General features: G+C 49.5%; 1 protein-coding gene across 1 annotated transcript in view; it reads right to left on the bottom strand.

The window, feature by feature from the left end:
- Nucleotides 1-7,463: 7,463 nt before the first annotated feature.
- The window catches only part of CACNG2 (calcium voltage-gated channel auxiliary subunit gamma 2), a gene marked incomplete at both ends in the record, with an annotated part of 119,460 nt that continues 101,237 nt past the window's right edge, over nt 7,464-25,686 (bottom strand). Inside the window, 2 exons of the mRNA XM_080939715.1 lie at nt 7,464-7,999; nt 9,112-9,252. Coding sequence (XP_080795841.1) covers nt 7,464-7,999; nt 9,112-9,252 — 677 coding nt within the window. The remainder of the gene's footprint in view (nt 8,000-9,111; nt 9,253-25,686) is intronic.

Here is a 25,686-nt window from a genome sequence, read left to right as displayed (position 1 = left end):
GAACTAGGGTTTTACTGACTTCTCAGCCTCTCTAGTGTAAATACAGTCTTTTTAGTTTGTTTTCTTTTTTTGTTTTTTTCAAGACATGGTTTCTCCATGTAGCCTTGGCTGTCTCAAAACTCATTCTTATAGACCATGCTGGCCTCAAACTCAAATAGATCTTCCTGCTTCTTCCTCCTGAGTGTCAGGATTAAGGGTGTGTCATTATCATCGGGCCTAAAACAGCCATTGTTGAACCACTCAGGCAGTGACAGTGCCACATAAGCCAGAATAATAAATCTTCTTGGCGGGGGGCAGAGTTTGGCCCTGGTCTGGGCTGTATACTAGAGACAGATTCCAGATGTCTGCCCTCACACCACATATCTTTGTTTTGACAGAGGCTAAGAGCACAACACACACAGTCACACACCCTTGATGCATAGTGCATGCGTCCTATGATTCTGGTCTCTGTGACATAGTGCGGTCTTCACGTCTGCCCACATACATCAATGCACAGCTGACCTGGGCCACAGAGATAAGAAGTCCAGGGATTTATGAGTGGGAGTCTGGCACACCCTCTGTGCTATGCCAGCCTTTCCCCTCTTCTTGCCACAGCAAGTCTCTGTTCCTATGGGAGCAAGATCAAGTCTTACAGATTGAAGAAACTTGCTTCTGTGTGTGGATCAAATTCCAGAAGAGTGCATGTGTGTGTGTGTGTGTGTGGTATACATGCACAATTGTGTGCATAGATGCACACACATGCACATGTGCTTTGAGGCATGTGTTAAGGTATACACAACTGAGCTTATATGCACACATGCCCCTATAGATTTAGGCAATAATATTCGGATAAATGTTTAACAACTAGCTTTTCCTTAAAAAAAAAAATCCCTACATTGTGGCCTTTGTTTGTAGTATGAACATCTCCACGGGAGCCACATTAAGCTGCCAAGGGCATGTAGTACCTTCTGAGATGGGAGTGGGAAGAGATGCACGTGGTTGGACTGCAGGAGCTGGATATCTGGAATCAGATTTGCATCTGTGACTGCCAGTAGGAGGCAGGGCCAAGTTCTGTCTGTGGCTGGCAGAGAGGAGTCTACAGGCTGGCCAGGAGATGCAGAACCTCTGTGCTAGTCTCAAAGGAGGGAGGTGGTTGGGCACCAGCCAGCATTTTACGTGTCACTTGGAAGCTGGTCCAAACTGATGCTCCTTGTTAAGCTGGCCTTGACATTCTTTGAGACAGCAGTCTGCCTTACTGTGCAGAGGGACAGTGGCTGGTGGCTAGAAGGGTGAGGAAAAGGAACCAGTCTGGTGTATCAGGGGAGGAGGGAGATGTACCTCAGACTTCTATCCAATGGGATGGTGGGCAGGGTTGAGGGAGCAAGAAACTGAAGCCTAAGGCTGCTCAAAGCTACTTTGTGGGACATGTGACCTTTTTCTCTGGCCTCCAACTGGGGCCTTTCACCAACATGGAACAGGATTTCCCAGAAATCTCTAGAGTCCTTGACTGAACCTACTGGAGCCAGAGTCTTGAGGCTGGGTTTTCAGTGTTGGGGTATCATTCAAAAGCTATAGGGATGCTGGGACGTAGTTGGCTTCAGTGAGGCTCCTGCCTAGCATGCATGAATCCCCTGTTCCAGCCCTCCATCCATATAAGTATGGATTGTGGCACACTGGGGAAGTAGGCAGGAAGATCAGATGTTCAAGGTGATTTTGGGTTACATAGGGTATTCAAGGCCATCCTGGGATATAGGAGAATCTGTCTTATAAGACAGTCAGTCAGTCAGTCAGTCAGTCAGTCAGTCAGTCAGACAGACAGACAGAAAAAACATGGTGAGGCTCAGCTGCCACTAGGTAGTTGGAAGCCTTGCTGGTGCCTTGGCTGGCCCTTAAGGACACTACTCTAGCCCTGTCCAGAGCAGAAGAGGACAGATTTCTGGCTAAGGATATAAGCTTACCTTGAGCCTCTACCCTGTTCTAGACTCTGCTTTGGAGCCTGGCACACAGGGTTTCTGCCAGAAGGGTCCTACAGAACCAGCTTTCATCTGTACTCCCAAAGGTGAGCTGTTCTAGCAGTGGCTGTTCTGAGGAGCCTGAGACTGTGTCCCTCAGCAGACGGTATCCTGTGCCTGTTGAGTAGAGATGGGGACTTTGAGGGAGGGCAGGCTAGGAGTGGAGAAGCTGGAGCCAGGACTGCTGCTACCCATGTTGTTACTGTGAGGCAAATTCTCCAAATGAACTTTAAGTTTCTCTCACCATGCAGATGTGTGGTCAGGACAGGAGAGAACACATTGCTGGGTCCTCAGTTTGATTTGTTGCTGTTGGCATTTTGCTTATGATCCCTGAAACTCCTTTGGTGAGCTTGCCTTGGGCCATGTTCATGGAAAGTGAACCCCAAAAAGTCTGGGATTTGTGGGGCCTTGACAGTGTTTTGCCTCGGGGTTGAATTGAGCAAGTCATTCTGAATGGTGGGCTGTTCTATCTTTCTGGGCCTCAGGATGTAGGGTTTTGCTCCTCTTGGGTGGGTGTGGCCCTCTTTTCATCCTTTTCCTCCTCAGTCTCAGGTGCTAAACACTGGCTCGGCTCCCTCTTCTAGCGCAGACTGTAGCTTGCCTCACAAAGACCTGGAAGTCCCCAGGCATAGTCAACCACTCCTATTCATGTCAGCACTGAGACCATAGCATTTGAGACTCGATAGTCCCCAGAGCTAGGTGATGGACTATGGCTTGTCCTCAGTGACTTCTATCTCCTGCCCAGGCGTAAAACACTAGCCACATGAGCATGAAGACGAGTTTGAATCCTCAGATACATGTAAGAGTTGGCCTTATGATATGTGTGTCCCCTTCCAACAATACCAATGCCACCCATTTTAACATCTCGTGTGTCCGTGGTGAAGCTGGCTGTCAGGGTGGTAGCTGGAGCTGGGTCTGGCAAGCTAATGGTGCTACTGTAAATCACCTTGGCCCTGTTTTCATCCACCTGACCCATATCTAGGTCAAGGGAAACAGATTCAGAAAGGTGACAGGCAGGTGGATTATCAAACTGGTTATCAGGTTGGGAGATGGTTTAGTTAATAGAGTGCCTGCCTAGCATCTGTAGATGTTGTCCTGGGTCTGGTTCCCAGCACTGGATAAAAGGAATCTGCTTAAAGAATGCCTTCCAAACTCCAACTGTATAGCAGAGTGTTTTTGTTTTTCTTTCTTCCTCCCTTCCTTCCTTTTTTTAAAGATAGGTTTTTCTATGTGTGGCCTTATGTGGTTTTGAAACTAACTCTGTAGACCAGGATGGCTTTGAACTCAGAGATCTGCTTGCTTCTGCCTCCCGAATGCTGGGATTAAAGGTGTGAACCACCAATGCCTGGCTTTGGTTTATACCTTCTAAGTCTTGATTTGATATGAAACCCCTGCTTTCTTCTAATCCTGTCTGGCGTCACAGATTTTAAAGTTAGAAGTGAACCAAATTAAACAGATCCAATTCACTTTTAGAGGTGTTAAAGGCCCTCCTTCCATGAGCTGACCAGCCAGTTCAGGATGGATACAGGCCTTGGTCTCCACCAGCCATCTGATGGGGCATCTCTCCAAGGTCAAGTTCAAGCCCTGTCCCCCAGTAGTATTTTTGCTTGGTTTTCCATTTTGTCAAGCTGAGAAGCTCCTACAAGACCATTCCTGCCAGTCCCTGGATCTCTCTGTAGGAAGCCTTTAGAGCATACCCCAGCACCATTCCCATTTCAGGCTGTACACACACAAGGTAGCAATAGTATGTTGATGGGGGGGGGGGCGTCTTGTTAAAAGGGGAGAGCTCAAGGAAAGTATAAGCTCTGCTTTCAAATATCGGGGGACAGTCATGTTGGAAAGGACCAGTGTTGCTGATACATGAAGGGAACGGATGGGCAGTGACTTGTCAGAGAACTGTGTCAGAAGAGTTCCGTCTCTGGATGCCCTGAGGGATGGATGCTGAAGAGGAAGGAAGTTGGGACACCTTACTGCCTGTAGTCTAAGTCTGTATCACCCCTCAACTCTGAGAACGTCTTTAAACGGGATGCCAAGCTGGGAAATCGAGCAAGGAATTCATGCAAGTGAGGACCAAGCTATAAAAAGAAAATCTTTATTTCATGTACCAGGATTTTGTTTTCTCGTTGTTCTGTTTTGTTTTTAGGTTTCTTCTTTTTAAAATTTTTTTTTCTGTTAACAGTCTGGAAAAAAAAAAAAAGAACCCACCAAGAAAATAAAATGGAAGTTGGTTTTTTGTTTTTGAATTGATCAGAGCTGGGCATGAGCTGTCATTCACCACTGGAAGTACTGCCCCTTCCCTCCAGCCCCCCACTAGCCCTTTCTTGGTCAGCCAAGCCGATATTACCTCTCACCCATGAGTCTTGTTTGGGTGGCCTGACCCCAGGTCTCACTTCCTGGGAAGAAGTCCGATTCATGCTCAAACACTTGACCAGAGCTTAGGGAGCTCTCCGTAGAGAGTTGCTTGATTGTAGGACCCTTTCCTGTGTCTCTAGTCCTTTATCTGGTATGGTTTGGAATCTGCTGGGCCTTGGGCAGGGCTGAGGAGGGACAAGGTGCTGTTTTTGCCCAGTTTGGAAGATACTCTGATCTCCCTGCATGTTAACTGGCCCACATATCTGAGCCATGGGGTCCAAGGCTTCCCCTGAACTTCTGGGCTTGGCCTAGCAGATGGTCTGTCTTGCAGCTGACCTGAGAGGAGAACGTTCCTCTGACAGACACAAGACAGGAAGCTATAGAAGTCTTCCTCAGCATGCCCTCCAATTCCCAGAGTTCCAGCAGAGAACCTTCAGAGCAGGCCAGTGTCAGGGTAGCAAAGACAGGCAGGAGGCTGGTTAATGCGGGAGGAGCAGGGCTCTCACTTGGAGTTGGGGGAGGGGTGAGGTTGCTGGGAAGTGGTTAGCCCGGTTCTCATGGTCTGATCTGGCCCTTGCCACTCTGGGGAAGGAAAAAGGGGAAACCTGAGCGCTCCCTCAATTCACTCTGGGGTGCAGACCTAACTGGGTTGATACTTGCTTTGGAGAGTGTTCTGCAAACATTCTTTCCATACAGGGAGATCTTTCGCCCCAGAAGGCCTGCTTATTCATAGACCTCAAAGATAGCAGGAGATAGACTCTCAAAGAGCCTCCCTCACCCACTCACTATGACTGGTATGACCGGAGTTATACCATTCAAAAAGGGAAGGTGAATGGGGAGCGTTTGGAACTGCGCATCTCCCTCTGTCTGCATGGCAGGACAGGTTGCTCACATGTGTGAATTTTTGCTTTGACACTGGATGTGGGGGTGGGGTCTGGGGAACACAGTGAGGAGGCACATGGTGTGTATGTGTGTGTGTGTGTGTGTGTGTGTGTGTGTGTGTGAGAGAGAGAGAGAGAGAGAGAGAGAGAGAGAGAGAGAGAGAGAGAGAGAGATTTAGGAATGTTCTTAATGTTAACAGGACTGCTTCGATTGCTCCTGGCCATTTTCCACTGAGCTAGGCTAGGCTGGTGGCAGATCTTAAAAGTCACAGACACAAGAGATAAGGATGAGCCTTTGGGGCTCAATCCTGTCTGTCCACAAGCTGACCCAGTGAGAAGCCCAGGCCCAGAGAGGCCACCCAGCTACGACGTCTAGAATATTAGATAGGAGCCCTTCCATGTACAAGAATATGGTGCATCCACACGTATACAAGGTACAGTGGGGGTCACGCAGGAGCACGAAGGCCAGCGATAGAGTTGGGTTGGTTCCCATGGCTTTGGAACAGGTCAGCTGCTTCTGAGCCACACTCCTGACTGGGTGTTGGATGGGAAGGGTTTTCATTGAGCGTGAACTTGGGTAGTTGCTGCAGCACTGAGCCTAGGGGACAGTGGCTGTGCGCTTGACTGTGGTGGGTGTGTGTGGGTGGGTCTCCTCTCTCCATCAGCAGCACCTCCCTGCAGGAAAGAAGAGACTTTTTCTCCAGTCCCCAGGAAGATGGTGGGGCCTTTCTCCTTTCTCTCTGGCTCTGTGCCCAGTTCACATCTCTCCCAATGGATTTTGTTTGTTTTAATGGATTTCTATATTTGTTTTTTTTTTTTTTTTGTCTTTACAAGTTCCCTGCTAAATTTTAAGTCCCCCCCACCCCAATTTTTGTCTTCACAGTTTAAAGCTGGAAAAGAATTAAAAGAAAAAAATACTACTTGATTTTCTTGCAAGTAAATTCACTTATTATATATTTACATTTATTTATAGTCTGTGGTTTTTTTATTAAAAAAATCACCACTTGTTTTTCCTTTTTCTTTTGTAAAAAGAAACCTTTTTGCAATGTTGTTGTTGGACTCCCTGGGCCCCCAGACGGGCAGCAGTGAGTCCACAGACCCCCAAAGAGTCAAAGAGCCCCCTTCCCAGGGGACTGGGGGCCTATGAGTGTGGGGGTCCACCATCACCCCAGGGTCATCTAGTGGCCCTGAGGTGAGGAGTGAGGAGGGACAGCTGCTCTGTATCCCCTGGGGGTGGGTGTCTCCTGCCTCCAAGGACAGGAGTTTGGGTTACTGCCCCCCCCACCAAGGCTCCCCCTGAGGATTCCAGGGGTCTGGCTTCTCTGTGAGCCACCAGCAGCCATTCCTTCTCCTTCCCTTTCCTCAAGGCCTAGGAAGTCATCACAGTGGATTAAGGACCATTAAGGACTAGGAACCTGGGCTGGGTAGCCCCAAGTGCACCACCTCCAGGCACCTAAGGGACAGGGGCGAACCAAAAGCTTGGGTCACCTGAAGGCCAGCAACTGCCCCATTGGTGCTGGGTAGAGTTGGCCGCAGAGCCATTAAACTTCTCCAGCATCCCCGAGCCCAGCCAGGGATCCAGGGGCTTGGCAGTGACCATTGCTCCCCTGGCCCTGGGGGCCCTGAGTCTCTACCCCGTACTTTCCCCGGGAGGCAGGGCCCGCTGGGGTTAAAGGGAAAAGAATGCATTTTTAATTAATTAATTTATTTTTTATTTTAAACTCTCCCTGCAGTTAAAACAAAAAAACAAAAACAAAGGCAACAGAAAACCCTAATAAATACTCTCTTGCTTTCCTCATTTTTTTGTTTTTTTTTTTGTTTTTTTTAGTTTTTTGTTTTTTTAGTTTTTTGTTTTTTTGCTTTACATTATCTTGGTTCCCTTTTATTTTTTTCATTTAAATTGGTTTTTATTAAATGTTAAAATAATGGTACATGGGAAATCATGCATTTTCTTTTAGATTTATTTTCTATTTTAATTTTATCCCTCTTGCTTTGTTTAAAGTTTGTCTTCCCTCGGTTATATTTTCCCCCGCATATAGCCTGTGGTTTTGATTTTGTTCTTCTTGTAGTTTGTTTGTTTGTTTTTTTTTTAATTTACTTGCTATGTTTTTCTCTTTTTTTGGTTTTTGTTTTGTTTGTTTGCTGTTTGTTCGTTTGCTTATGGAAGGTCTCCCCATGGCTGCTGTGATCCCTCCCCCGCCCGCGGGCCAAGCCTCCCGGGGTTCCCGTCCCACGGTCTTCATACGGGCGTGGTCCGGCGGTTGGCTGTGTTGGCGTGGAGAGAGTCCTTGCTGTCCTTCTGGATACAGTTGTGGACCTGGAGAAAGCTGTTATCCCTGTCCGAGTTGTAGGTGGCGGTGGGCGTGGTGGCAGCCTTCAGGGGGTCCCTACTGAGGGTGTACATGGAGATCTCCGTGGACGGCAGGGTGTTGAAGCCCTTCACGCCCACAGGCGAGGCGTCCCTGGAGTGAGAGGGCTCGGTGGAGCGCGAGCTGGAGCGGCTGCGGCGCTGGTAGCGGTAGCGGTAGCTGGGAATGCGGGTGATGGCGGAGGCTTGGAGGTAGTCGGTGGCACGGGCCGTGGCCCGCAGCTGTTTGTGGCGGTCGATAAACATGTGCACGGCCAGCACCCCGACCATCTCGGCAATGATGAAGGACAGGGCCCCGAAGTAGAAGGACCAGCCGTAGGAGTAGCTGTTCTTTTTGGAGTCACTCTTGGAGGGGTCTCCAGCATTGGCTGATATATACACGATGATCCCGATGATATTACTTAGACCTGAAGGGGAAAAGGGAGTCAGAGAGAAGAGCCCGAGATGCTAGGGGGGAGAAGAGGTGTGAGGTTGGGCTTGACCTTGGGTTTCTTTGAATAGATGGACCTGGGGTGCAGGGTGGTGGAGGATCTGGAAGCCTTAAACTTTATTTATTTATTTGGGTAAAAGTGAGCCATGGTCTAGGTGTGGCCATCAGAGGTTATCCTTTTGGGAGTTGATTCTCTGTGTCTATAGTATAAGTCCCAGAGTTGGAACTCAGGCTCTTAGGTTTGGTGGGAAACTCTTCTACCCACTGTGCTACCTTGCTGGCTTCTCCTTAATATCTTATACTGGCCATGAAGGGTGGGGCCCGTGGGAACAAACCTGGGCAGAGAGGTGTCCTATGAAGTGTGCCGGAGTGCTAGCAATAGGTACTGTGAACTGAGTACCCACTAGCTTTTCCCTACCCAGTGGTCCACAAACAGGCTGCAGCTGGGAGAAGGAGCAGACGGTTTACACCTTGCTCAGCCCACAGCTGGAAGGGCTAAGGGGGCTGAACGCTTTGGCCATAGTCTGAGTTTTCCAGTCAGGAAACTGGGGCTAAAGCAAGGCCTTATACCCCCTCAGGATCCCAGAGAGGACTTGAAGGCACACAGGTGAATGTTCTTGAAAGACAGTGCACCTGGGACATGGTTGGTTCCCTCAAGTAGTAGCCAGGCTTATTAAATGGTGCATGATGCAGTTCCTGCCACTCCCTGGGTATCTGCACCCTTGTGGCAGGTCTGGTTGTGGTCTTCCCTGCTCTCCTGGATGGGGCGATGAGGCAGGGCAGTCTTCCTTGGCTTTCAGGGTGCAGCTGGGTATGACTGTGGGGCAGAATGGTGAAAAGTGGGGTCCCTCTGAATATCTCTCTCTCTCTCTCTCTCTCTCTCTCTCTCTCTCTCTCTCTTTCTGCCTCTTTCTCAGTTTGCTTGTTCTGGAAGGGCAGAGGGCAAGTGGGGTGGGTGGACCTGGTGCCCTGAAAATTACAGGAGTACCAGCTCTTTCCTCAGAGATAGGAGGAAAAAGGGGTATTGGGCATGGGAACAGAGGCCTGTAGCTAGAACCCCCGTCCTCTCCCTGCACACCCCTGCCTTACCTGCAGACACGAAGAAGATGCCAGCACTCAGGATGATGTTGTGGCGTGTCTTGTAAAACTCACTTGCTGCGATGCAGAGGCCACCCATGAAGAGCAGGATCACACTCAGGATCGGGAAGATACTGGAGGCTCTCACGGCCCCTGTGGAACATAGAACACAGAGGCTCAGGGAGGGGCAGAAGGGCTGAAGATGAGAGATGAATGACACAGGGAGGGCATGTGGGTGTGTGGGGACAGTACACAGGGGCCAGGGCCTCGGGAATACAGCTTTGGTGTCCACATGGTTTAGCAGTGTGAGGAAGGGGAGGAAGGAAGGTCCCTGCCCATCTCATAGTCCCTTAGAGACTCTCTGTGACCTTTAGGACCAGACTCCAGCACCCTGTCGGATACACAGGGCCTCGTGTCACTCAGGCTTCACCCCTCCAGCCTCCTGCCTTTTGGCCTCCATGTTTTCTTGCCCTGACACAGCCAGCCTCCTGGGATGTATCACACTGTTGACTTTTGTCACACTTAGCTTTCTCACTGGGACATCTTTCCTGTTCTCTTTTCTCTACAGACTTCTACTCATCTGTCAAAGCCCAGCTCTAAGTCATCTTCCTCTGTGACACTTTCCCTGACTTCTTCATATAAAATCTATAACCAGCCCCTCCTCCGGTGCTTGGGGACACTTGAGCATATCTCGAGGCAGGTGAAGTCACGGGGCTTGGACTGGAACCTGGCCGGAGCATTTATTAGCTATTTAAATTTGGAACTGTCATCTTGTGTGCCCACACCTCAGTAAGACAGGGATAGTCTGTCTCCAAGGAGCATTGTGACAGTTAACTGCGTCATTTCAGGCAATGGATTTATAAAATACGTTTGCGGGGCAGTAAGTGACAGTTGTCACATTCAGGGCATGTTTATGTGTACGTTTTCATCGTAAGTCATAGAACCCAAAGGGCTATCTATATCTTCTCTTTATAGCTTCCTTCCTTAGTCACTCTTTCCAAAGACACAGGAGATCTCCAGTGTGAACAAAATGGCCCAGAAAGGCCAGCAGACAGACTCACTGCAAAGAGAGAGTGAAAAGGAGAGGCCCAGGGCCTTGGAGGGAGAAAGCAAAGAAGACCTGGCTGGCAAGATGCACAGACAGTCAGCTTCAGGGGAGGAGGCTCCACAGAGGGGAGGGTGACAGCTCTGTGGCGAGAGGGTGTGCCTGTCTGTGGGAATCGGAGTCTAATGAATGCCAGTCTATAGAACCTTCGAGGGTCCCTGAATGTCATATGCCTTTCCCTATCAAAAGCTGTTTGCAAGTGGCACCATGACCCAGCTGACTCCTGTCCTGGAGCTGTAACCACGCAGAGGTGGAGCTGCAGGGACTGGGGGTATACCTGCTTAGATGCTGTGGTTGCCTCCTCTGCAGCTACCTCCCCCTCCCCTGTCAGTGCTGTAGATTGGACCCAAGCTCTCCCCACATTCTGAGGATGTACTCTACTACCACCTGCTCCCCCAGTTCTCTTTCTACCACTCAAGACAGGTGCCTAGGTTGTCCTTGAACTTACCCACTGAAATTAAGACATGTCTGCCTCAACTTTCTGAGTACTGGGATGAGAGGTCTGTGCCACCAGACCTCCCTCGGCTTCTAAGAAAGTAGGGGCTTGGAAACCACGGGGCCTTTGAACTAAGCCCAGTGATTGATTATGGTATAGTTTGGGGGTAAAGATATCATGTATGTCCCTGACCTTGTCCCTTTGGATAGCCAAAGGCTGAGGATCTGAGAGGAAAAGCTTCTTTCCCTTCTTCCTAGACAGGGTCTTACTATGTTGTCCAGGCTAGCCTTGAACCAGAAGTCCTCTCGCCTCAGTCTCTCAAGTGCAGGGATTATAGGCTTGCTATGCTGGCTAGGGAACAGCTCCTTTTACTCCTTCTCTTCCCTTCTCTTCCCTTCCCTTCCCTTCCCTTCCCTTCCCTTCCCTTCCCTTCCCTCCCCTCCCCTTCCCTTCCCTTCCCTTCCCTTCCCTTCCCTTCCCTTCCCTTCCCTCCCCTCCCCTCCCCTTCCCTCCCCTCCCCTTCCCTTCCCTTCCCTTCCCTTCCCTTCCCTCCCCTCCCCTCCCCTCCCCTCCCCTCCCCTCCCCTCCCCTTCCCTTCACTTCCCTCCCCTTCCCTTCCCTTCCTTTCCTTCCCCTCCCCTCCCCTTCCCTTCCCTTCCCTTCCCTTCCCTTCCCTTCCCTCCCTTCCCTTCCCTTTTTCTTTCTTGAGACAGTCTTTCTATGTAGCCCAGGCTATCCTAGAATTTAGTATGTAGACCAGGTTGTCCTCACATTCACAGGCTCTGCAGTACTGATATTAAAGGCATGTGCTATCACACTTTGGAAACAGGGGTTTCAAATAATTTTAGGGAGCACCCCTTACCTATGATAGGGTCTAACTACTCACTACTGTTATTTGGTGAATAGACAATTTTAGGAAGGGGTAGGGGACCTGAAGGTATGCAGAGCTCCATGTCCAGGCAGGCCAAAGACAGAAGCTGGGCCAGAGGCTTACTCTGAAGTCTCAGTTCTGGGGACAGGGCTGCTTCACTCCTCAGACCTTAGGGAGATGTGCTGTCATATAAGCTATTTCTTAGAACATTCACTTGGTCCTTAGCTGGACCCTGACTCAAGCACTCATGTGTACACACATGGAGACGCAGATATAGATATGGCTATGTATACTCACACACACACACACACACACACACACACACACACATGCATTCGTGCACATACATACAGTTTTTTTCTTCCTTAATTTCCATTGGTACAAGCATGTGGGGTGGTGAGCTCTTACAGCCTGGCCAGGGTCCTGAGCTGGGACCTAACATGTATCACACCTTTGCTGTGATGTAGAGACTGAGAAAACCAAGCTCAGAGAGGTGGGGAAACTTGTTTAAGGCTACCCAGCTAGTAAGCAGGGTTTCTAATCCAGAACAGAACCAGGGCTGTCCCAAGGAGCTTTGGAAAGGTGCTAGAAGGTGGTGGGCAGGACTGGACTCTGTGCTGTGGACTTGCTATGTGGACTGTTACAGAGATGACTCTGTTCTTTCCAAATGGATACAGAGGGATGACTCTGTCTCCCTTCTCCAAGGAAATGGCTCTTCCTGCCCACAGCATACTTGTGTTCATCAGAGGAGACTGGCCTGATGCCAAGGGCCTCAAAACAGCCTGGACTAGATAACCAGCTCTGCTTCTGCTGCTGTGAGAATTCTCACTGTGTGCCTTGCAAGGCCAGCCTCTTAAAAGTTCATGCTGCCCCTGGAAGCCAAGGCCTTGGTGGGTGGATTCTGCTTGCTGGTGGTAGCTGAACGCTTCTAGTAGACAGTGCATGTTGCATTGAGACAGCAATGTTTGCCTGAGACAGAGGGGTCTTTTTTGGAGTGCCAACCCCTGTACCAGTCCCAGGGTATATAAAGACAAGTTTTGCCCCATCTTTACCAAACTGTGTTCTGATGAAGGAGATACAGGTCATCAAATGGTAACAGAGTCCCTGTCTAAAAGAACTGCAGGGACAAAAATGGAGAAGAGACTGAGAGGGAAAGGAGGTCCAGTGACTGGCCCAAATTGGGATCCAGCCTAAGGGGAGGCTCCAAGGCCTGACACTATTACTGATGCTATGGTGTGCTTACAGACAGGAGTCTAGCATGGCTGCCCTCTGAGAAGCCCAACATGCAGCTGAAAGAGCCAGATGCAGATACTTATACCCAACTAATGGACAGAAGCCAGGGACCCCTGTGGTTGAATTAGGGAAAGGCTGGAAGAAACTAAGGAGGAGGGGGACCCAATAGGAAAACCAGCAGTCTCAACTAACCTGAACCCTGAGATCTCTCAGACACTGAGCCACCAACTGAGCAGCATACACTAGCTGATATGAGGCTCCCAACACATTTACATCAGAGACTGCCTGGTCTGCCTCAGTGAGAGAAGAAGGTCCTATCCCTCAAGAGACTTATGTTCCCAAGGAGTCGGGAGGTCTGGTGTGTGTGTGTGTGTGTGTGTGTGTGTGTGTGTGTGTATGTGTGTGTATGTGTGTGTGTATGTGTGTGTGTGTGTGTGTATGTGTGTGTGTGTGTGTGTGTGTGTGTTATCCTGAGGATTGAGTGTGTAGCAGACATAGCTTTAAGCCTTCTCTCTCGCCCCAGCCGATGGAGAAAACTTTACTTCTATTATCCAGAGACTGAAACTGAGACCTAGAGAAATCTGTCTGTCCAAGTGCTATGATCTCAGGCCTGTCGTCTAACCATGGCATCCCCTGCCTAGTCTGGGATCGGGTGGGCTTCCCTAGAGACTGATGTGGGGTTGAGCTTGGGTCAGTGGGGAACAGCTCTCAGGCAGAGTGGAGGCCGCTGCTAGGAGTGTTTGTGGGACAGAAACAGCACCAAGTGGTGTGAGACAAGTTGTTTGTTCAGTGACTGACAGGGCCAGGCTCACGGGCACTCAATGGAGGGACTTGAGGACCCATGAGAGAGGAAGCTGAGGAGGAACAAGGTCTGGTCCAGAGCCAGGTGGAGCCACCTGGGTCAGTAGGGGCCTTGTGGGTCAAGGTCAGAGTGTGCCTCTGTCTTCAGAGCGAGGGACTTAGAACCAGGAGGGCTGTAGAGGGTCTGATTGCATCACAGGAAGCAAAGTCAAAAGGGAGTGCAGGCCTGGAGGAAAGATGCTGACCTAAGCAGTGGAGCTTGCTTTACTGTGGGCACGGTCCAGGACATGGGCAGAAGAGAGTCAGTCTGAGACACTCTTGGGTGTCTCAAGTGGCTAAGTGGGGGAGAGAAGATAACTTTGTCCTGTGGTTTTTAGACTTGCGGGCTGGCGGGGAAAATGATGTGAAGATGGGGAGAACAAACTTTGGAGGGCGAGGCCAGGCCAGGCCGGAAGGGTGAGGAGAGGAGGAGGGGAGGAAGGAAGGAGGAGGGAGAGGAGCAGGGAAAGGAGAATCTCCACATTTAGACATCCCTAGTTCGAAGTCTTCCAGAGCTATATCCATGTATTATGGAGCAGGGTTATAATTACGGGTTCTCTCACAAGCTGCAGTGACCAAAAGACATGAGGGTGCTGTTTTAAGGGAAGTGTTTGTGTATTTGGGGGCTCTTTATCGCTTCCTTCCCCCCCCTTTTTTTTAAAAAAACCTCTTCCCTTCCCCTTTTGATATGGTGGCTCAGACTGGCTAGAACTAGTTGTGTAGCCCAGGCTGGCCTCAAACTCTGATCCACCCGCCTCAGCCCGTGTGCTGAGGTTTACAGGTGCAAAGTTAACTTCATGTTTTCTGTGTTGGTGGCAGAAGTGACTCATGTCTTGACTCATGGGAAGGATCGTGCTTAGGAAGGGGCCTTTTGTCTTCGCCAGGGGTGGGACAGGGGTGAGTTTGGGTACACGGTGAATGAGGATTAGGGAAACTGAGCCAACATTCTTTGTTAGTGCTCTCTGCCAGGTCCTCTTGGCAAATCATGGTTGTGATCTTGGGCTTCTGGAAACCAACTCTTAAGGCCATCACAGTGTGAAGCTGCTCTTGGGGGCAGGCACAGCCGGTGTATAGTGTGTATAGCAGCACTCAGAGGCCATGCTGTTCTCGCCGACACCCCCCCCCCACAGAGTGAGTAGGTGACAATCAGTAAACAAGGGTGTAGAAATCCACCTGCTGCAGGCTCTTCTGGTCTTCTTTCTCTTCTCTGGCCTCAGGTCTACACTCGGCTGGCACTGTGGGACCCGTGGGCCCTAAAGTTGTAACCATCCTGTATCCCCGGGATCCTTCCTCCGTATCCAATCACCATCTTCTCTTGGCTTGTATGCCGAGAGTCACAGTGGTTAGTGCACAGAGGGTAACTCCTCGGTTCCTGCTCAGTGTTGAAATCTATGAGTGTTAACCTACTGGGACTTGATCCTTTTTAATGGGTTTCTGTGGCAGCAGACATGCTAGGTTGGGAAGAACTTTCTAGGCTCATGTATCCTGCCTGTACTCAATTCTTGTTCCAATTGGCTGATGTGGCCAATGACCATGAAAGTAGATGAGTAATAGAAGATGTGTGTATGTGTGTGTGAGTGTTTACATGTATGTGTGTGTATCTGTGTTTACCTGTATGTGTGTGTGTTTGTGTATGTGAGTGTGTGAATGTTTATGTGTATATATGTGTATATGTGTGTGTATGTATGTGTGTGTTTGTGTATGTGAGTGTGTAAATGTTTATGTGTATATATGTATGTGTGTGTATGTATGTGTGTGTTTGTGTATGTGTGTGAATGTTTATGTGTATATATGTGTGTTTGTGTATGTGAGTGTATGAAAGTTTATTTGTATATATATGTGTGTGTGTTTGTGTATGTGAGTGTGTGAATGTTTATGTGTATTTGTGTGTATGTATGTGTGTATGTGTGTGTTTGTGTATGAGAGTGTGTGAATGTTTATGTGTATATATGTGTATATGTGTGTGTATGTATGTGTGTGTTTGTGTATGTGAGTGTGTAAATGTTTATGTGTATATATGTATGTGTGTGTATGTATGTGTGTGTTTGTGTATGTGTGTGAATGTTTATGTGTATATATGTGTGTTTGTGTATGTGAGTGTATGAAAGTTTATTTGTATATATATGTGTGTGTGTTTGTGTATGTGAGTGTGTGAATGTTTATGTGTATATGTGTGTGTGTGAATGTTTATGTGTATATGTGTGTGTGTGAATGTTTATGGTATATGTGTGTGTATGTTTGTGTGTACATGTATATATCTGTGTATATGTGTGTGTGTGTTCTGGAAAGGGAAAGAGAGACTGGCAGAGAGAAAGAAGAGAAAGAAAGAGAGCGAGAGAAGCCTGCCTCATTAGCTAGCTGTGTCTGTGCCTGGCTTTCCCATCTGTGCAACAGGGAAACAGCCATAGTGGCCTCAGGGTGACTGTGAAGATGAATCAGGCTGCTGTCAGGTTGGGGACATAGTCAAGTGCTCAGCACCCATTTGTTCTCTGTGATGCCTCGTGGGAGATATGTTAGGGACACAGGGGGCTACTTGGGGAGCACTGGCTGTGTTGGGGAGTACTGTGCCAAGTGCTCCTCCATATTCTGCTGTGTGTAACCATCACTCAGGTTCAGAAGACAGCTGTTTGAGCATCTCTGCTCACCATGCTGCCTGGGCCCCTGCCTCAGTTTCCCCAGATCTATATATAGAGATCAGGAAGGAGTACAACCAGCTTCTCAACTGCTGTGGGGAGGAGCCTGGGCCACAAGTACAACACATGTCCCCAAGGGTCAGGAGCTGGTATCACACAAGAGTAGGTGTGGCTGTTTCTTCTCCCCCCTGCACACTCCCTCTCACACACACACCTTCCTACTCATTTACTTTATATGTGTGGTGGTGAGGAGGGGAGAGCCTGAGTGTGCTGCTGTGATTATGATCTGAGGTCCAAGGACAACTTGTGGGGGACTCCTTCCACCCTGTGGGTCCTAGGGATTGAACTCAGGCTGTCAGGTTTGGCGATGGGCTGAGCCCTATGGCTAGCCCTCTCTTGGGATTGGGGCAGGGGGAGTCCTGAGGTGGGTGCTTGCTAGTGTAGGCTGCAACCCAGCAGCCACAAAACCAGGGAACACTGAAGTAGGAGTAGGGTCTAGTGGAACCTGCCTGGGCCAGGGTGGCAAGGGTGGCACTGCCCTGCTCCGCACTGATTGGTTACTAGCCTGGACCTGGAGACACTTCCTTGCTGTGTGACGTGTGACAAGGAGAGCCTGCAGGAGTGCTGGGCAGGGGACGTGTGACTGGAGAATGTGCCTGGGTCCTGCTCCCAGGAAGTGCTCTGCATAGAGCGAGGCATTTCATTTTCTGGGTCTCAGTTTCCCCTTGTCTATAATGTAGAGGCACAGGGCTGGGTGGTTCTCCCAGTATCTGCAAGGCCTGCATTCAGGAGTTTGGATGACGTTCTTTCACTTCCAAACCTTGCCTCAGGGACTTCCTCACGTCCCTGTGGTGGCTGGGGAGGGCTAACAACGCAGACCTTGACTTCTCAACTCCCTGTGCATCTCCGCCCTCAGCACAGTAGGGACTGAAGGAAAAGCAGGGCAGGGTGTCCTCCGAGGTGGGAGGGTGGCCTTGTATCCGCTGGAAACCTAGCTCCGTCTCTTCTCTCCTTGCAGGAAGAAGTTCTGTGAGCTTGCCAGGAAGACTTAGGGAACACGGTATCTCATTTATTCACGTGGCAAACAGTCCCCGAGATGGATGAGGTAAGGGAGGACACTGTACAGCCTCCTGTCCTCAAGTTCTTTCACATTCCAGAGAGGGAAATATTTTTTTTTTTTTTGAGACAGTGTTTCTCTGGGTATTTCTGGCTGTCCTGGAACTCTAAACTCACAGAGACCCAGCTGCCTCTGCCTCCCGGGTGCTGACATTCAAGGTGTATGCCACCACCACCTCTCAAGAAGAAGAATCTTAACAGAAACAGAGATCAGGGCTGGGGCTGCAACTCACAGGTGGAGGGCCTGCCAGGCCCTGGGTTTGATTCCCAGCATCACAAAACAAAATGGAAAACAGAAACAAAACAAAACAAAAAAACAAAACAAAACAAAACAACAACAAAAAACAAAAAAACCCCAAAACAACAACAACAACAACAAAAAAAAAAAAACCAGACCCAAAAGGAAAGTGGCCTGATTGAGCCTTAGAAAAGAGTAGGGTGACTTTCCTCTCATCCCAGTTGGAACCCTTCCCACCCTGCTGCACCTCCTGGCTTTCACAGCCTGAGGTCTCCCAGCTGGCTTCTCCTTTCCTGGCTGAGCCCAGCACACTGAGGAGCCAGGCTGTGAGTCTGAGCATCTGACTATGTTCTCTGTTCTTATCCCTCGCACACAAGGTGGGCAGGGTACCATCTCAGCGCTAAGCTGATGTCTCAGTAGGCCAGCAGCAGAGATGCCAGATGCCTTCTTGGGCCGGAGGTAGCCCCTCCCCCTGCTGGGGATGGGGTGGGAGAATATCCACAATGTAGCTCCCTGCTTCCTAGTCTCTGTTCAAAGACTGCCTTTGTCTTGAGGAGCCACCTGGTAAGGGAAGCTCTCTCCTCAGCTCCGCTCCCATCCCAGCTTCCCCTTCTTTGCCTTCTGCCCCACAGTCATCACACACACCGCCACACTAAGCAACCACAATGCCTAATGTCTTCTGAGTGCTTCTTGGGCTCCAGGCTGCTCAGAAGCAACGTCCCAAGTCAGCTCCCTTCACCCTCCTCCCAACCTCCCAACCTCAGGAGGTAGCATTGGAAACGAAGCCAGAGAGGCAGCCTAGAGCAGGCTGCTGGCGTTGAAACCTCTGAGTTGAAACCCATGTGGTCCTTCTGTTCTCCTGCCTCTTGGTGGCCTATCACAGTGTATTCGTCCCCGGGTAACCCCTCATGGCCGCCTGGTGTTTGCTTTCTCCTTCCTGTCAGATGTCTTTCTTTAATGGTGGTATGACTTCAGTCACTACTGAGGGGCTCTCTCCCTCAGCCATGACTCTGGATGCTGAGGGGAGGTAATGAGTGGCTGTGTCTGGAGTCCCCAGTTCCTTCTTTGTCGGTCCCTTTTAGGGGCTTTGTGTATTGAGCATGCTGAACTTGGTACCCAGCACTCCTGTGTATGTGAGTTGTGTGTGTGTGTGTGTGTAAGATTAGTTCTTCCCCACAAGTTCTAGCTCCAGGCTCTGAATGCTGAGTAGGAGACCTAACCTACCTTTTTATCTTGTCCTAAGAAAGTCTATATAGTGTTGTAGATATGGGAGTCTGGCATACAGTAGGTGCTTAGTATGTGATTGTGGAATTGAACCAATTGCCCTGATTCTTTTTCCCTCACTCTGAGCTATATGAGGAAATCTAAGAAACACAAATTTCCATATTTTGGACATAGCAGGAATACCCCTAGTACCCAAAAACCTGCTTCTGAAACAGAAAGGGATATGTGTAGATGCATATGTATGAACATACATACACACATATACTTAGATGCTTGGGCACACAGGTACCAGACACAGTCCACAGCACAGATGCAGACCCTAGCAGAGACATATGTTGGCATTGGAAAGATGATGGTGGCTGCTAGACATCCCATGGCCTACGGCGCTCAGTGGGAAAGCCATTTAACCCTAGTGGGGGCAGAGGGTGAGGGTTCTCAATGCTGCTCTCACATCACTAGGAGACCTGGGCTCAGACTCAGGAAAGATGGTGGTCAGGGAGGAAGACCATGTAGGAATGCATCCATTTGTCCCCTCAGGGAAACCCTTCCTTGTTCCAGGCCCTCAGGAAGACGTGTGAGCTTGTGTTCCCTTCGCTGACCAGGAGATTCCTGTCTAGTCACAGCCTCCTAGGACTCTCTGTACTCCCCTTCTGTCCCATGTCATCGCGAGTGGACAAGGAGGGCAGAGGTGGCACACTGACCCCTTTGGCTTTGGTCACTCTGCTTTGTTCTTCAGGTTGTCGCTCAAACTCCCCAGTGAGTGCTGTGAGCCCCTCCTCTGGCAGTAGGGACCCCCACCTCTTTGCTGCCTGACTTTTCCTGTATCGAGAGCAGAGTCTAACATGCTTGATGATGAACTTGCTAATTTCGTTGATTGCAAATCTCGAGTGCCTGAGGCCAGGCCTCCGATGCTGTCAGCTTCCACATCCTCAGCGCCTGGAGGTACAGGAAGCAGTCTGCTCCTCCAGGAGGACTGGAAGTCATTCACACTTAAAAGGGAAGGAGGAAGAGACACTTGTCTCTAGGTGGCATCTTCATCGGAAGCTTCAGGGCCCCGGGAAGCACAGGTTTGACGGGGCTGGGCTCCCCGTAGCTTCTCCGTGTGGTTCTGATGTAGAAAACAAAGCTTTTAGGGGCTCTGAGACTTTTTCAGAACACCCATTTTTGAGAAAAGTAAACAAGGACAGAATTTACTGGCTGACAGCCACAAGGTCTCATAGAAAAGTATGTCATCATCAACCTAAACCTCTCAAAGTTTTTAAAAATATAAAAACAAAGTTTTAGTGGACAGGTCAAGCTATACTGACCAAGCTGAGTTAAGACAAAACAAAAATGACTGCTTTAGGAACAGCTCCCCTACTCCTCCCTGTACTGAATTCCAAGGGAAACTGCAAATTGTCAACAACCTTACTGCTAAAGTTTCTCCCCCCTTTCCTCTCCCCTTCCTCTCCTCTTTCGGAAAATTATACCGCTGACTGATGGTAAAATAGTAGTTTATGCCCCTCACAAAAAAGTATAAAAGATGTATGCCTTTTGAGTTCAGGGTTGACTCTCCCTGTGAGGATGAACAATCCCATGTACATGGAATCAAACCTTTTGTTATTGCAGCGGTCTATCATCTAATTGGGTTCTGTGGGTCACACTCCTGAGCTAGGATTCCTCGGGGTCTTACAACTGTTCATTTAACAGTGGGCTTGGGTTGGGAAGAGCCTAAAGGCCAGTGACAAAAGGAACGGACATAGCCATATCTCGTCCCTACTTCTATTCACAACTCTGCTTTTCTTGGAGCAAGTTCAGAAGAACATGGAGAAAGGGCTCGGTCCCTCAGCAGTTCCCTCTGTGGATTGAGTGGAGCTGCTGGGGTTGAGGGGGACGTTGCATGGGTGCGGGCTGCTTTGCTGGATCTGCCCCTTTTCCTTGCACCTCTATCAATTTAGTTAAACGTGAACAGCCCAGGCAGGGAACTTGTCATCTGCTGGAGGCAAAGGGAGTCATGTCACCCTGAATGCCAGCTTCTCTGAGTGGCCTTCCCAGGTCACACTGTATGAAAACAGCCATCAACCCCCCCCCCCTCCAGCTCTGGGCACTGTAGTCACGTGTGTGCAGGTGGTGTCATGGGTAGTGTTAATTTGTCAACTTGAAAGAGATGGGCCTCTGGGTGTGCCTGTCTGGTCTTCCTGATTTTATTGAGGTGTGAAGAGCTGCCCACTGTGGGTGACGCCATTCCCTGGCTTGGATCCTGGAGAAAAGGAGCTGAGAGGCAGCATGTGTCTATCTATCTTTGTTTCCTGGCTGTGGATGTGATGAGACCAGCTGCTTCAAGCTCCCCTTGCCCTGACTCTCCTGCCGTGATCGGCTGTATTCTTGAACTGTGAGCTAATAAATTCTCCCTTGAGGTACTCTTGTTAGGGTATTTTTATCATAGCAATAGGAAGAGTCAGGCAGGCTTGTGATTCTGTAACCACTGGGGCACACATTACCTTCCTGGATCCTACCCTGTCCTTTCAAGTCCGGAGGTCCAAAGGCAGAGCTGCCTTGAAGGGGCAGGCTCTGGCGTCTCTGTCGGCTGAGTCTTTCCCACTGCCCCGAATATCGTCCTTCCCTGCCTTCCATCCTGTCTTGTTCGGAGTTCTCTACTTGGGATTCAGTGTTCATCTGTCCTGCCTTCAGCCCACCCCAGTCTCTGGCTGCCCCAACTCTGTCAGGATCATCTTGCTTTACCTCTTTCTGGTCTGCACTGTGTCTGCCCTGTAAGCCAGAACTGGCCTCCATGCCTCCATTCCTCCCTCTAGTCTCCTGCCTCTGATGGCTGGCTGCCCTTTCCACATCAGGCCCCATCTCACCCAGAAGGACACTGATTCTCTCCCCACACCCACCAGGCTGGGACCCTTCTATGTCTCTCCTCTCTTGGTCATGGGCTGGACTCCAGCTAGGCTGGCTTTGTTTGAGTTGCCCAAAGATGGGGTACTGTTCTTGTTTCAAAGCCTTCACTTGGTAGTTCTCTCTGCTAGGTCATCTCTTCCTAAGAAGTCTTCTCACTCTCTCCCCAACCTCATCCAGAAAGACTGCCTTGGCCCCTAGTCTAGATGACAGCCCTTCCTTATTCCATCTCTGAGGTCATCTCAGGCAGGAATACAGGCTCTTCGCTTATTGCTTCTTGCCTCCACTAGGACACAGCTTTCCCAAAGGGTCTAGTTGTCTCTTTGGTTCACTGTGAGATCCCTAGTATGGATAACAGTACCTAGGGTAGAGTGAATACTTTGTGTATCATGGCGAATGAATGAATGAGCGAGTGAATGAATGAATCATCTTTTTAGAACCAAAGTTTACACTCTGCTAACATCTTTAGGAAATGGTTTTGTGAATGCCCCTGTGGGAAGTGTGACAGGGGAGCAAGGTTCCCCCAGCACCCTGGGCTGCCTTCTACTTCTGCAGCAACATAGGGTCCTGTAGTGGTTTGAATGTGCTTGACCCATGGGAAGTGGCACTCTTAGCCAGTGTGATCTTGTTGGAGTAGGCGTGGCCTTCTTAGAGGAATTGTGTCACTGTGGGGGTGGGCTTTGAAGTTCCTGTGCTCAGGCTCCACCCAGTGTGAAATGAGAGCCTCAGACTCTCAGCTCTTCCAGCACCACATCTGCCTGCACGCTGCCATGCTTCTAGTATGGATGGTATTAGACCGAACCTCTGAAACTGTAAGCCAGCCCCAATCAAATGCTTTCCTTTATAAGAGTTGCTTTGGTCATGGTGTCTCTTCACAGTGATGAAACCCTAAGACAGGTCCCTAGTTTTCCCCCAGATAGCTAGCCTTCAGGTAAATTCTCTCTCCTAATCTCTCAGGTACCAGGTGAGCTAAGGTTGTGGGTTTGACCGACCTGGGCTTTGGGCTGATTTAGGCTCCACCTACCTCCAGGTGAGACCCACCCACCTTGCTGGTCCCCAGCAATTCTAAGGCTCTGCTGCTTGCTTTGTCCCTGGTAACATTTCATCATGACTTACTCCACACTCACTGCCCCGTCCAGTTACTCCCTTGATCTGTCAGTGAAGCGCATTACGAAACCCTGTCACCGCATCAGGCCCCGTGCTGGATGCTGGGGTGAAGAAATTCGTGGGTTAGAGACTAAGAGACTCATGTCTTGCCAGGATGCTGGGCGGGCGATTGCAGTGTGTGGTGATAAGGCAGGCGTGAAATGGAGATACAGACAGAGTAAGAGGGGCCTGTGAGGGGCTTTTGAACCAGAAAGAATGTACAAAGTCAGGGATTGTTCTAGAGAAATTAGCTCTACCTCCCAGCTCCCCTGACCGTGTAGACTGACAGGAGCGGTGGCTTTGACCTTCCTAGAGCCATATTGTCTAGCTCAGACTGCTACATTATATAGCTCAGGGCCAGCACACCCACACCAGCCTAGCTGCTGCGTGCTTTTGTGAATGGGCTTTCGTGGAAGAATAAAAATCCTGCATCTACTTTCCCTTAATAAGTGACATCTAATAAAAACCAGGCTGTCGGCTTATGCCTGTAATCCCAGTACTGGGGAGGCAGAGGCAGGTGGATCTCTGTAAGTTTGAAGCCAGCCTGGTCTACAGAGTGAGTTCCAGGACAGCCAGGGCTACACAGAGAAACCGTGTCTTGAAAACAGAACAAAACAAAAACAAACAAGCAAAGAGAATTGGAATTTTAAGGTTGTGGTGGTGTGAATAGGCTTGGTTAATGGGAAGGGCACTGTTAGCAGGTGTGGCTTTATTGGAGGAGGTGTGCCCTGGTTAGAGGAAGTGTGTCACTTTGGGGTGGGCTTTGAGTCTTTCCTCCTGCCTGTCTTGGGAACAGGATGTAGAACTGTCAACTCTCCCAGCACCATGGTCTGCCTGCACACTGCCATGCTTCCTGCCATGATAATGGACTGAACCTCTGAAACTATAAGCCAGACCCAATTAATTGTTTGCCTTTGTAAGACTTGCCGTGGTCATGGTGCTCTTCACAGCGATGACACCCTAACTAAGAAAAGTTGGTTGAGTCTATAGTAAGTTAAGGCCAGCCTGGGTTATCAGAGAAAGGGGTATTTATTCAATGGCCTCCACTGTCTGTGGCTGGGATGGACCCAGTGTGGCTTAAACAGCTGAAAACATGTCCTCTCTCTCCTTTGCAGAAAACGTCTGCTCATTTGTTTTATGGGCTCTAGAACCCCTGCGTTGCTCAGTGAACTCATGTTAGGCCTTGGGTCCCATGGGACACAAAGCCCACCCTCGATGCAGGTGAGGTGAGCCCATGCCTCAGACATTTCTCTCTTTAACTTTAAGGAAGTGGAGATTCAACACACCGGAGCGTGCTCCAGAGGGATCCTGTATTCCACGTGAGGCATTTACTGAGGAACTATTATATTCCAGGCCCTGTACTGAATGAGACAAACTGCTTCCAGTTGCTTTCTGTCTGGCTGATGAAGTGTAATGTCCTCACTATGATTGGCCGGGGGAGACCTGGGGGGTCCAGGTGTGTGTATCCTAGGGTGGGACTCAGCTTTGACCTCCAGCTTCCATATGCAGATCTTGTTTCTGTCACACCTGACCAGTTGTCTCTGAGACACATTCCCCCTCCCTTGCTGCAATGCCTGCTCTCACTGGCACAAGGAACTGTCTTGCAGGTCCATCCTGGCCTCCCTATTACTCTGTTCAGGCTGTGGGGGTGGGCTTTGAGGTCTCTATACTTAGAGCCTCCTCCTGGCTGTCTTCGGAACAGAATGTATACAGCAGGTACCCAATCCATGTTTATTGCATTGGCTAACTCCAGATATAATAGCAGCTAATGACTGGCATCCAGACAGCCCTCTGGGAATTCTACTTAGGATCAAAATCTTGAGGGAATTCAGAAAAGGCAATGATAACTCTCTTATGATATTCTCCCTCCCTTCCCAAGACTCCCTTCCTACCTGGGCTTGGTGGCACAAACCTTTAATCCCAACACTTAGGAGGCAGAGGCAGGCAGATCTCTGAGTGCAAGGTCAGCCTGGTCTGCAGAGCAAGTTCCAGGACAGCCAGAGCAACACAGAGAAACTCTGTCTTAAAAAAAAAAACAATAAATTACTGGACGTGGTGGCGCACGCCTTCATTCCCATCACTCGGGAGGCAGAAGCCGGTGGGTCTCTATGAGACTGAGGCCAGACTGGTCTACAGAGGGAGTCCCAGGCCAGCCTCAGCTGTTGCACAGAGAAACCCTATCACAAACAAAACAAAAACAACAGAAGAACCCAAACCAATAATAAGTAAGGAACTAAATAAACAAATAATCTATAAACCGTGTCCTGCTCTCTTTCTGTCCCTTTCTGGTTGCCTCTCCAGTTCCACGATCTACAGAATTTTCAGGGAAACCGGATTCCAGGCCAACCTGCAGGTTTCCAGCTCTGATATGCATAGTTATTATTGAAAGAGACAGGACCAATTCAGGTAAGAAAGCACCTCCCAGGATCCGGGGTGATGCTAACAGGGATGCTGTAGAGGGGAAGAGGAGAGGTACCCGGGAACAGAGACGGGGGGGGGGGCAGCAGTCCCTGGAACTCCGTAAGCAAACCCCTCCGTAGAGCCTAGCTGCCTGAGAGCCTTCAGCGTGGCTGTTCCAGGCCTCAAGGACCCTCAACTCCTCTCTGGGAAACCCCTTTCGATAACTACTAACAAAGTCCATGTTGGTTTCTGGGGATGCTTGAGAAATTTCTTTGGGGCTTCAAAAATTCTCTCTCTTGATAATATGTCTCAGAGGGACTTAGAGATCACACCAGGATTTAACTCTGATTTGACTTGTGGGGGAAGGAACATTTTCTCCCTTCTCTGTCTCTCTAGTACAACTGTTGCCTGCTGGTTTCACTATTATTTGAGAAATATTTCCTGAGTTCCTATTCTGTGCCATGC

Source organism: Micromys minutus (assembly GCF_963924665.1).
Source record: "Micromys minutus genome assembly, chromosome: 27".
In the NCBI taxonomy this organism is placed as follows: domain Eukaryota; kingdom Metazoa; phylum Chordata; class Mammalia; order Rodentia; family Muridae; genus Micromys; species Micromys minutus.
The sequence above is the reverse complement of the archived record's forward strand: the minus strand, read 5'-3'. Positions and strand labels throughout refer to the sequence as shown.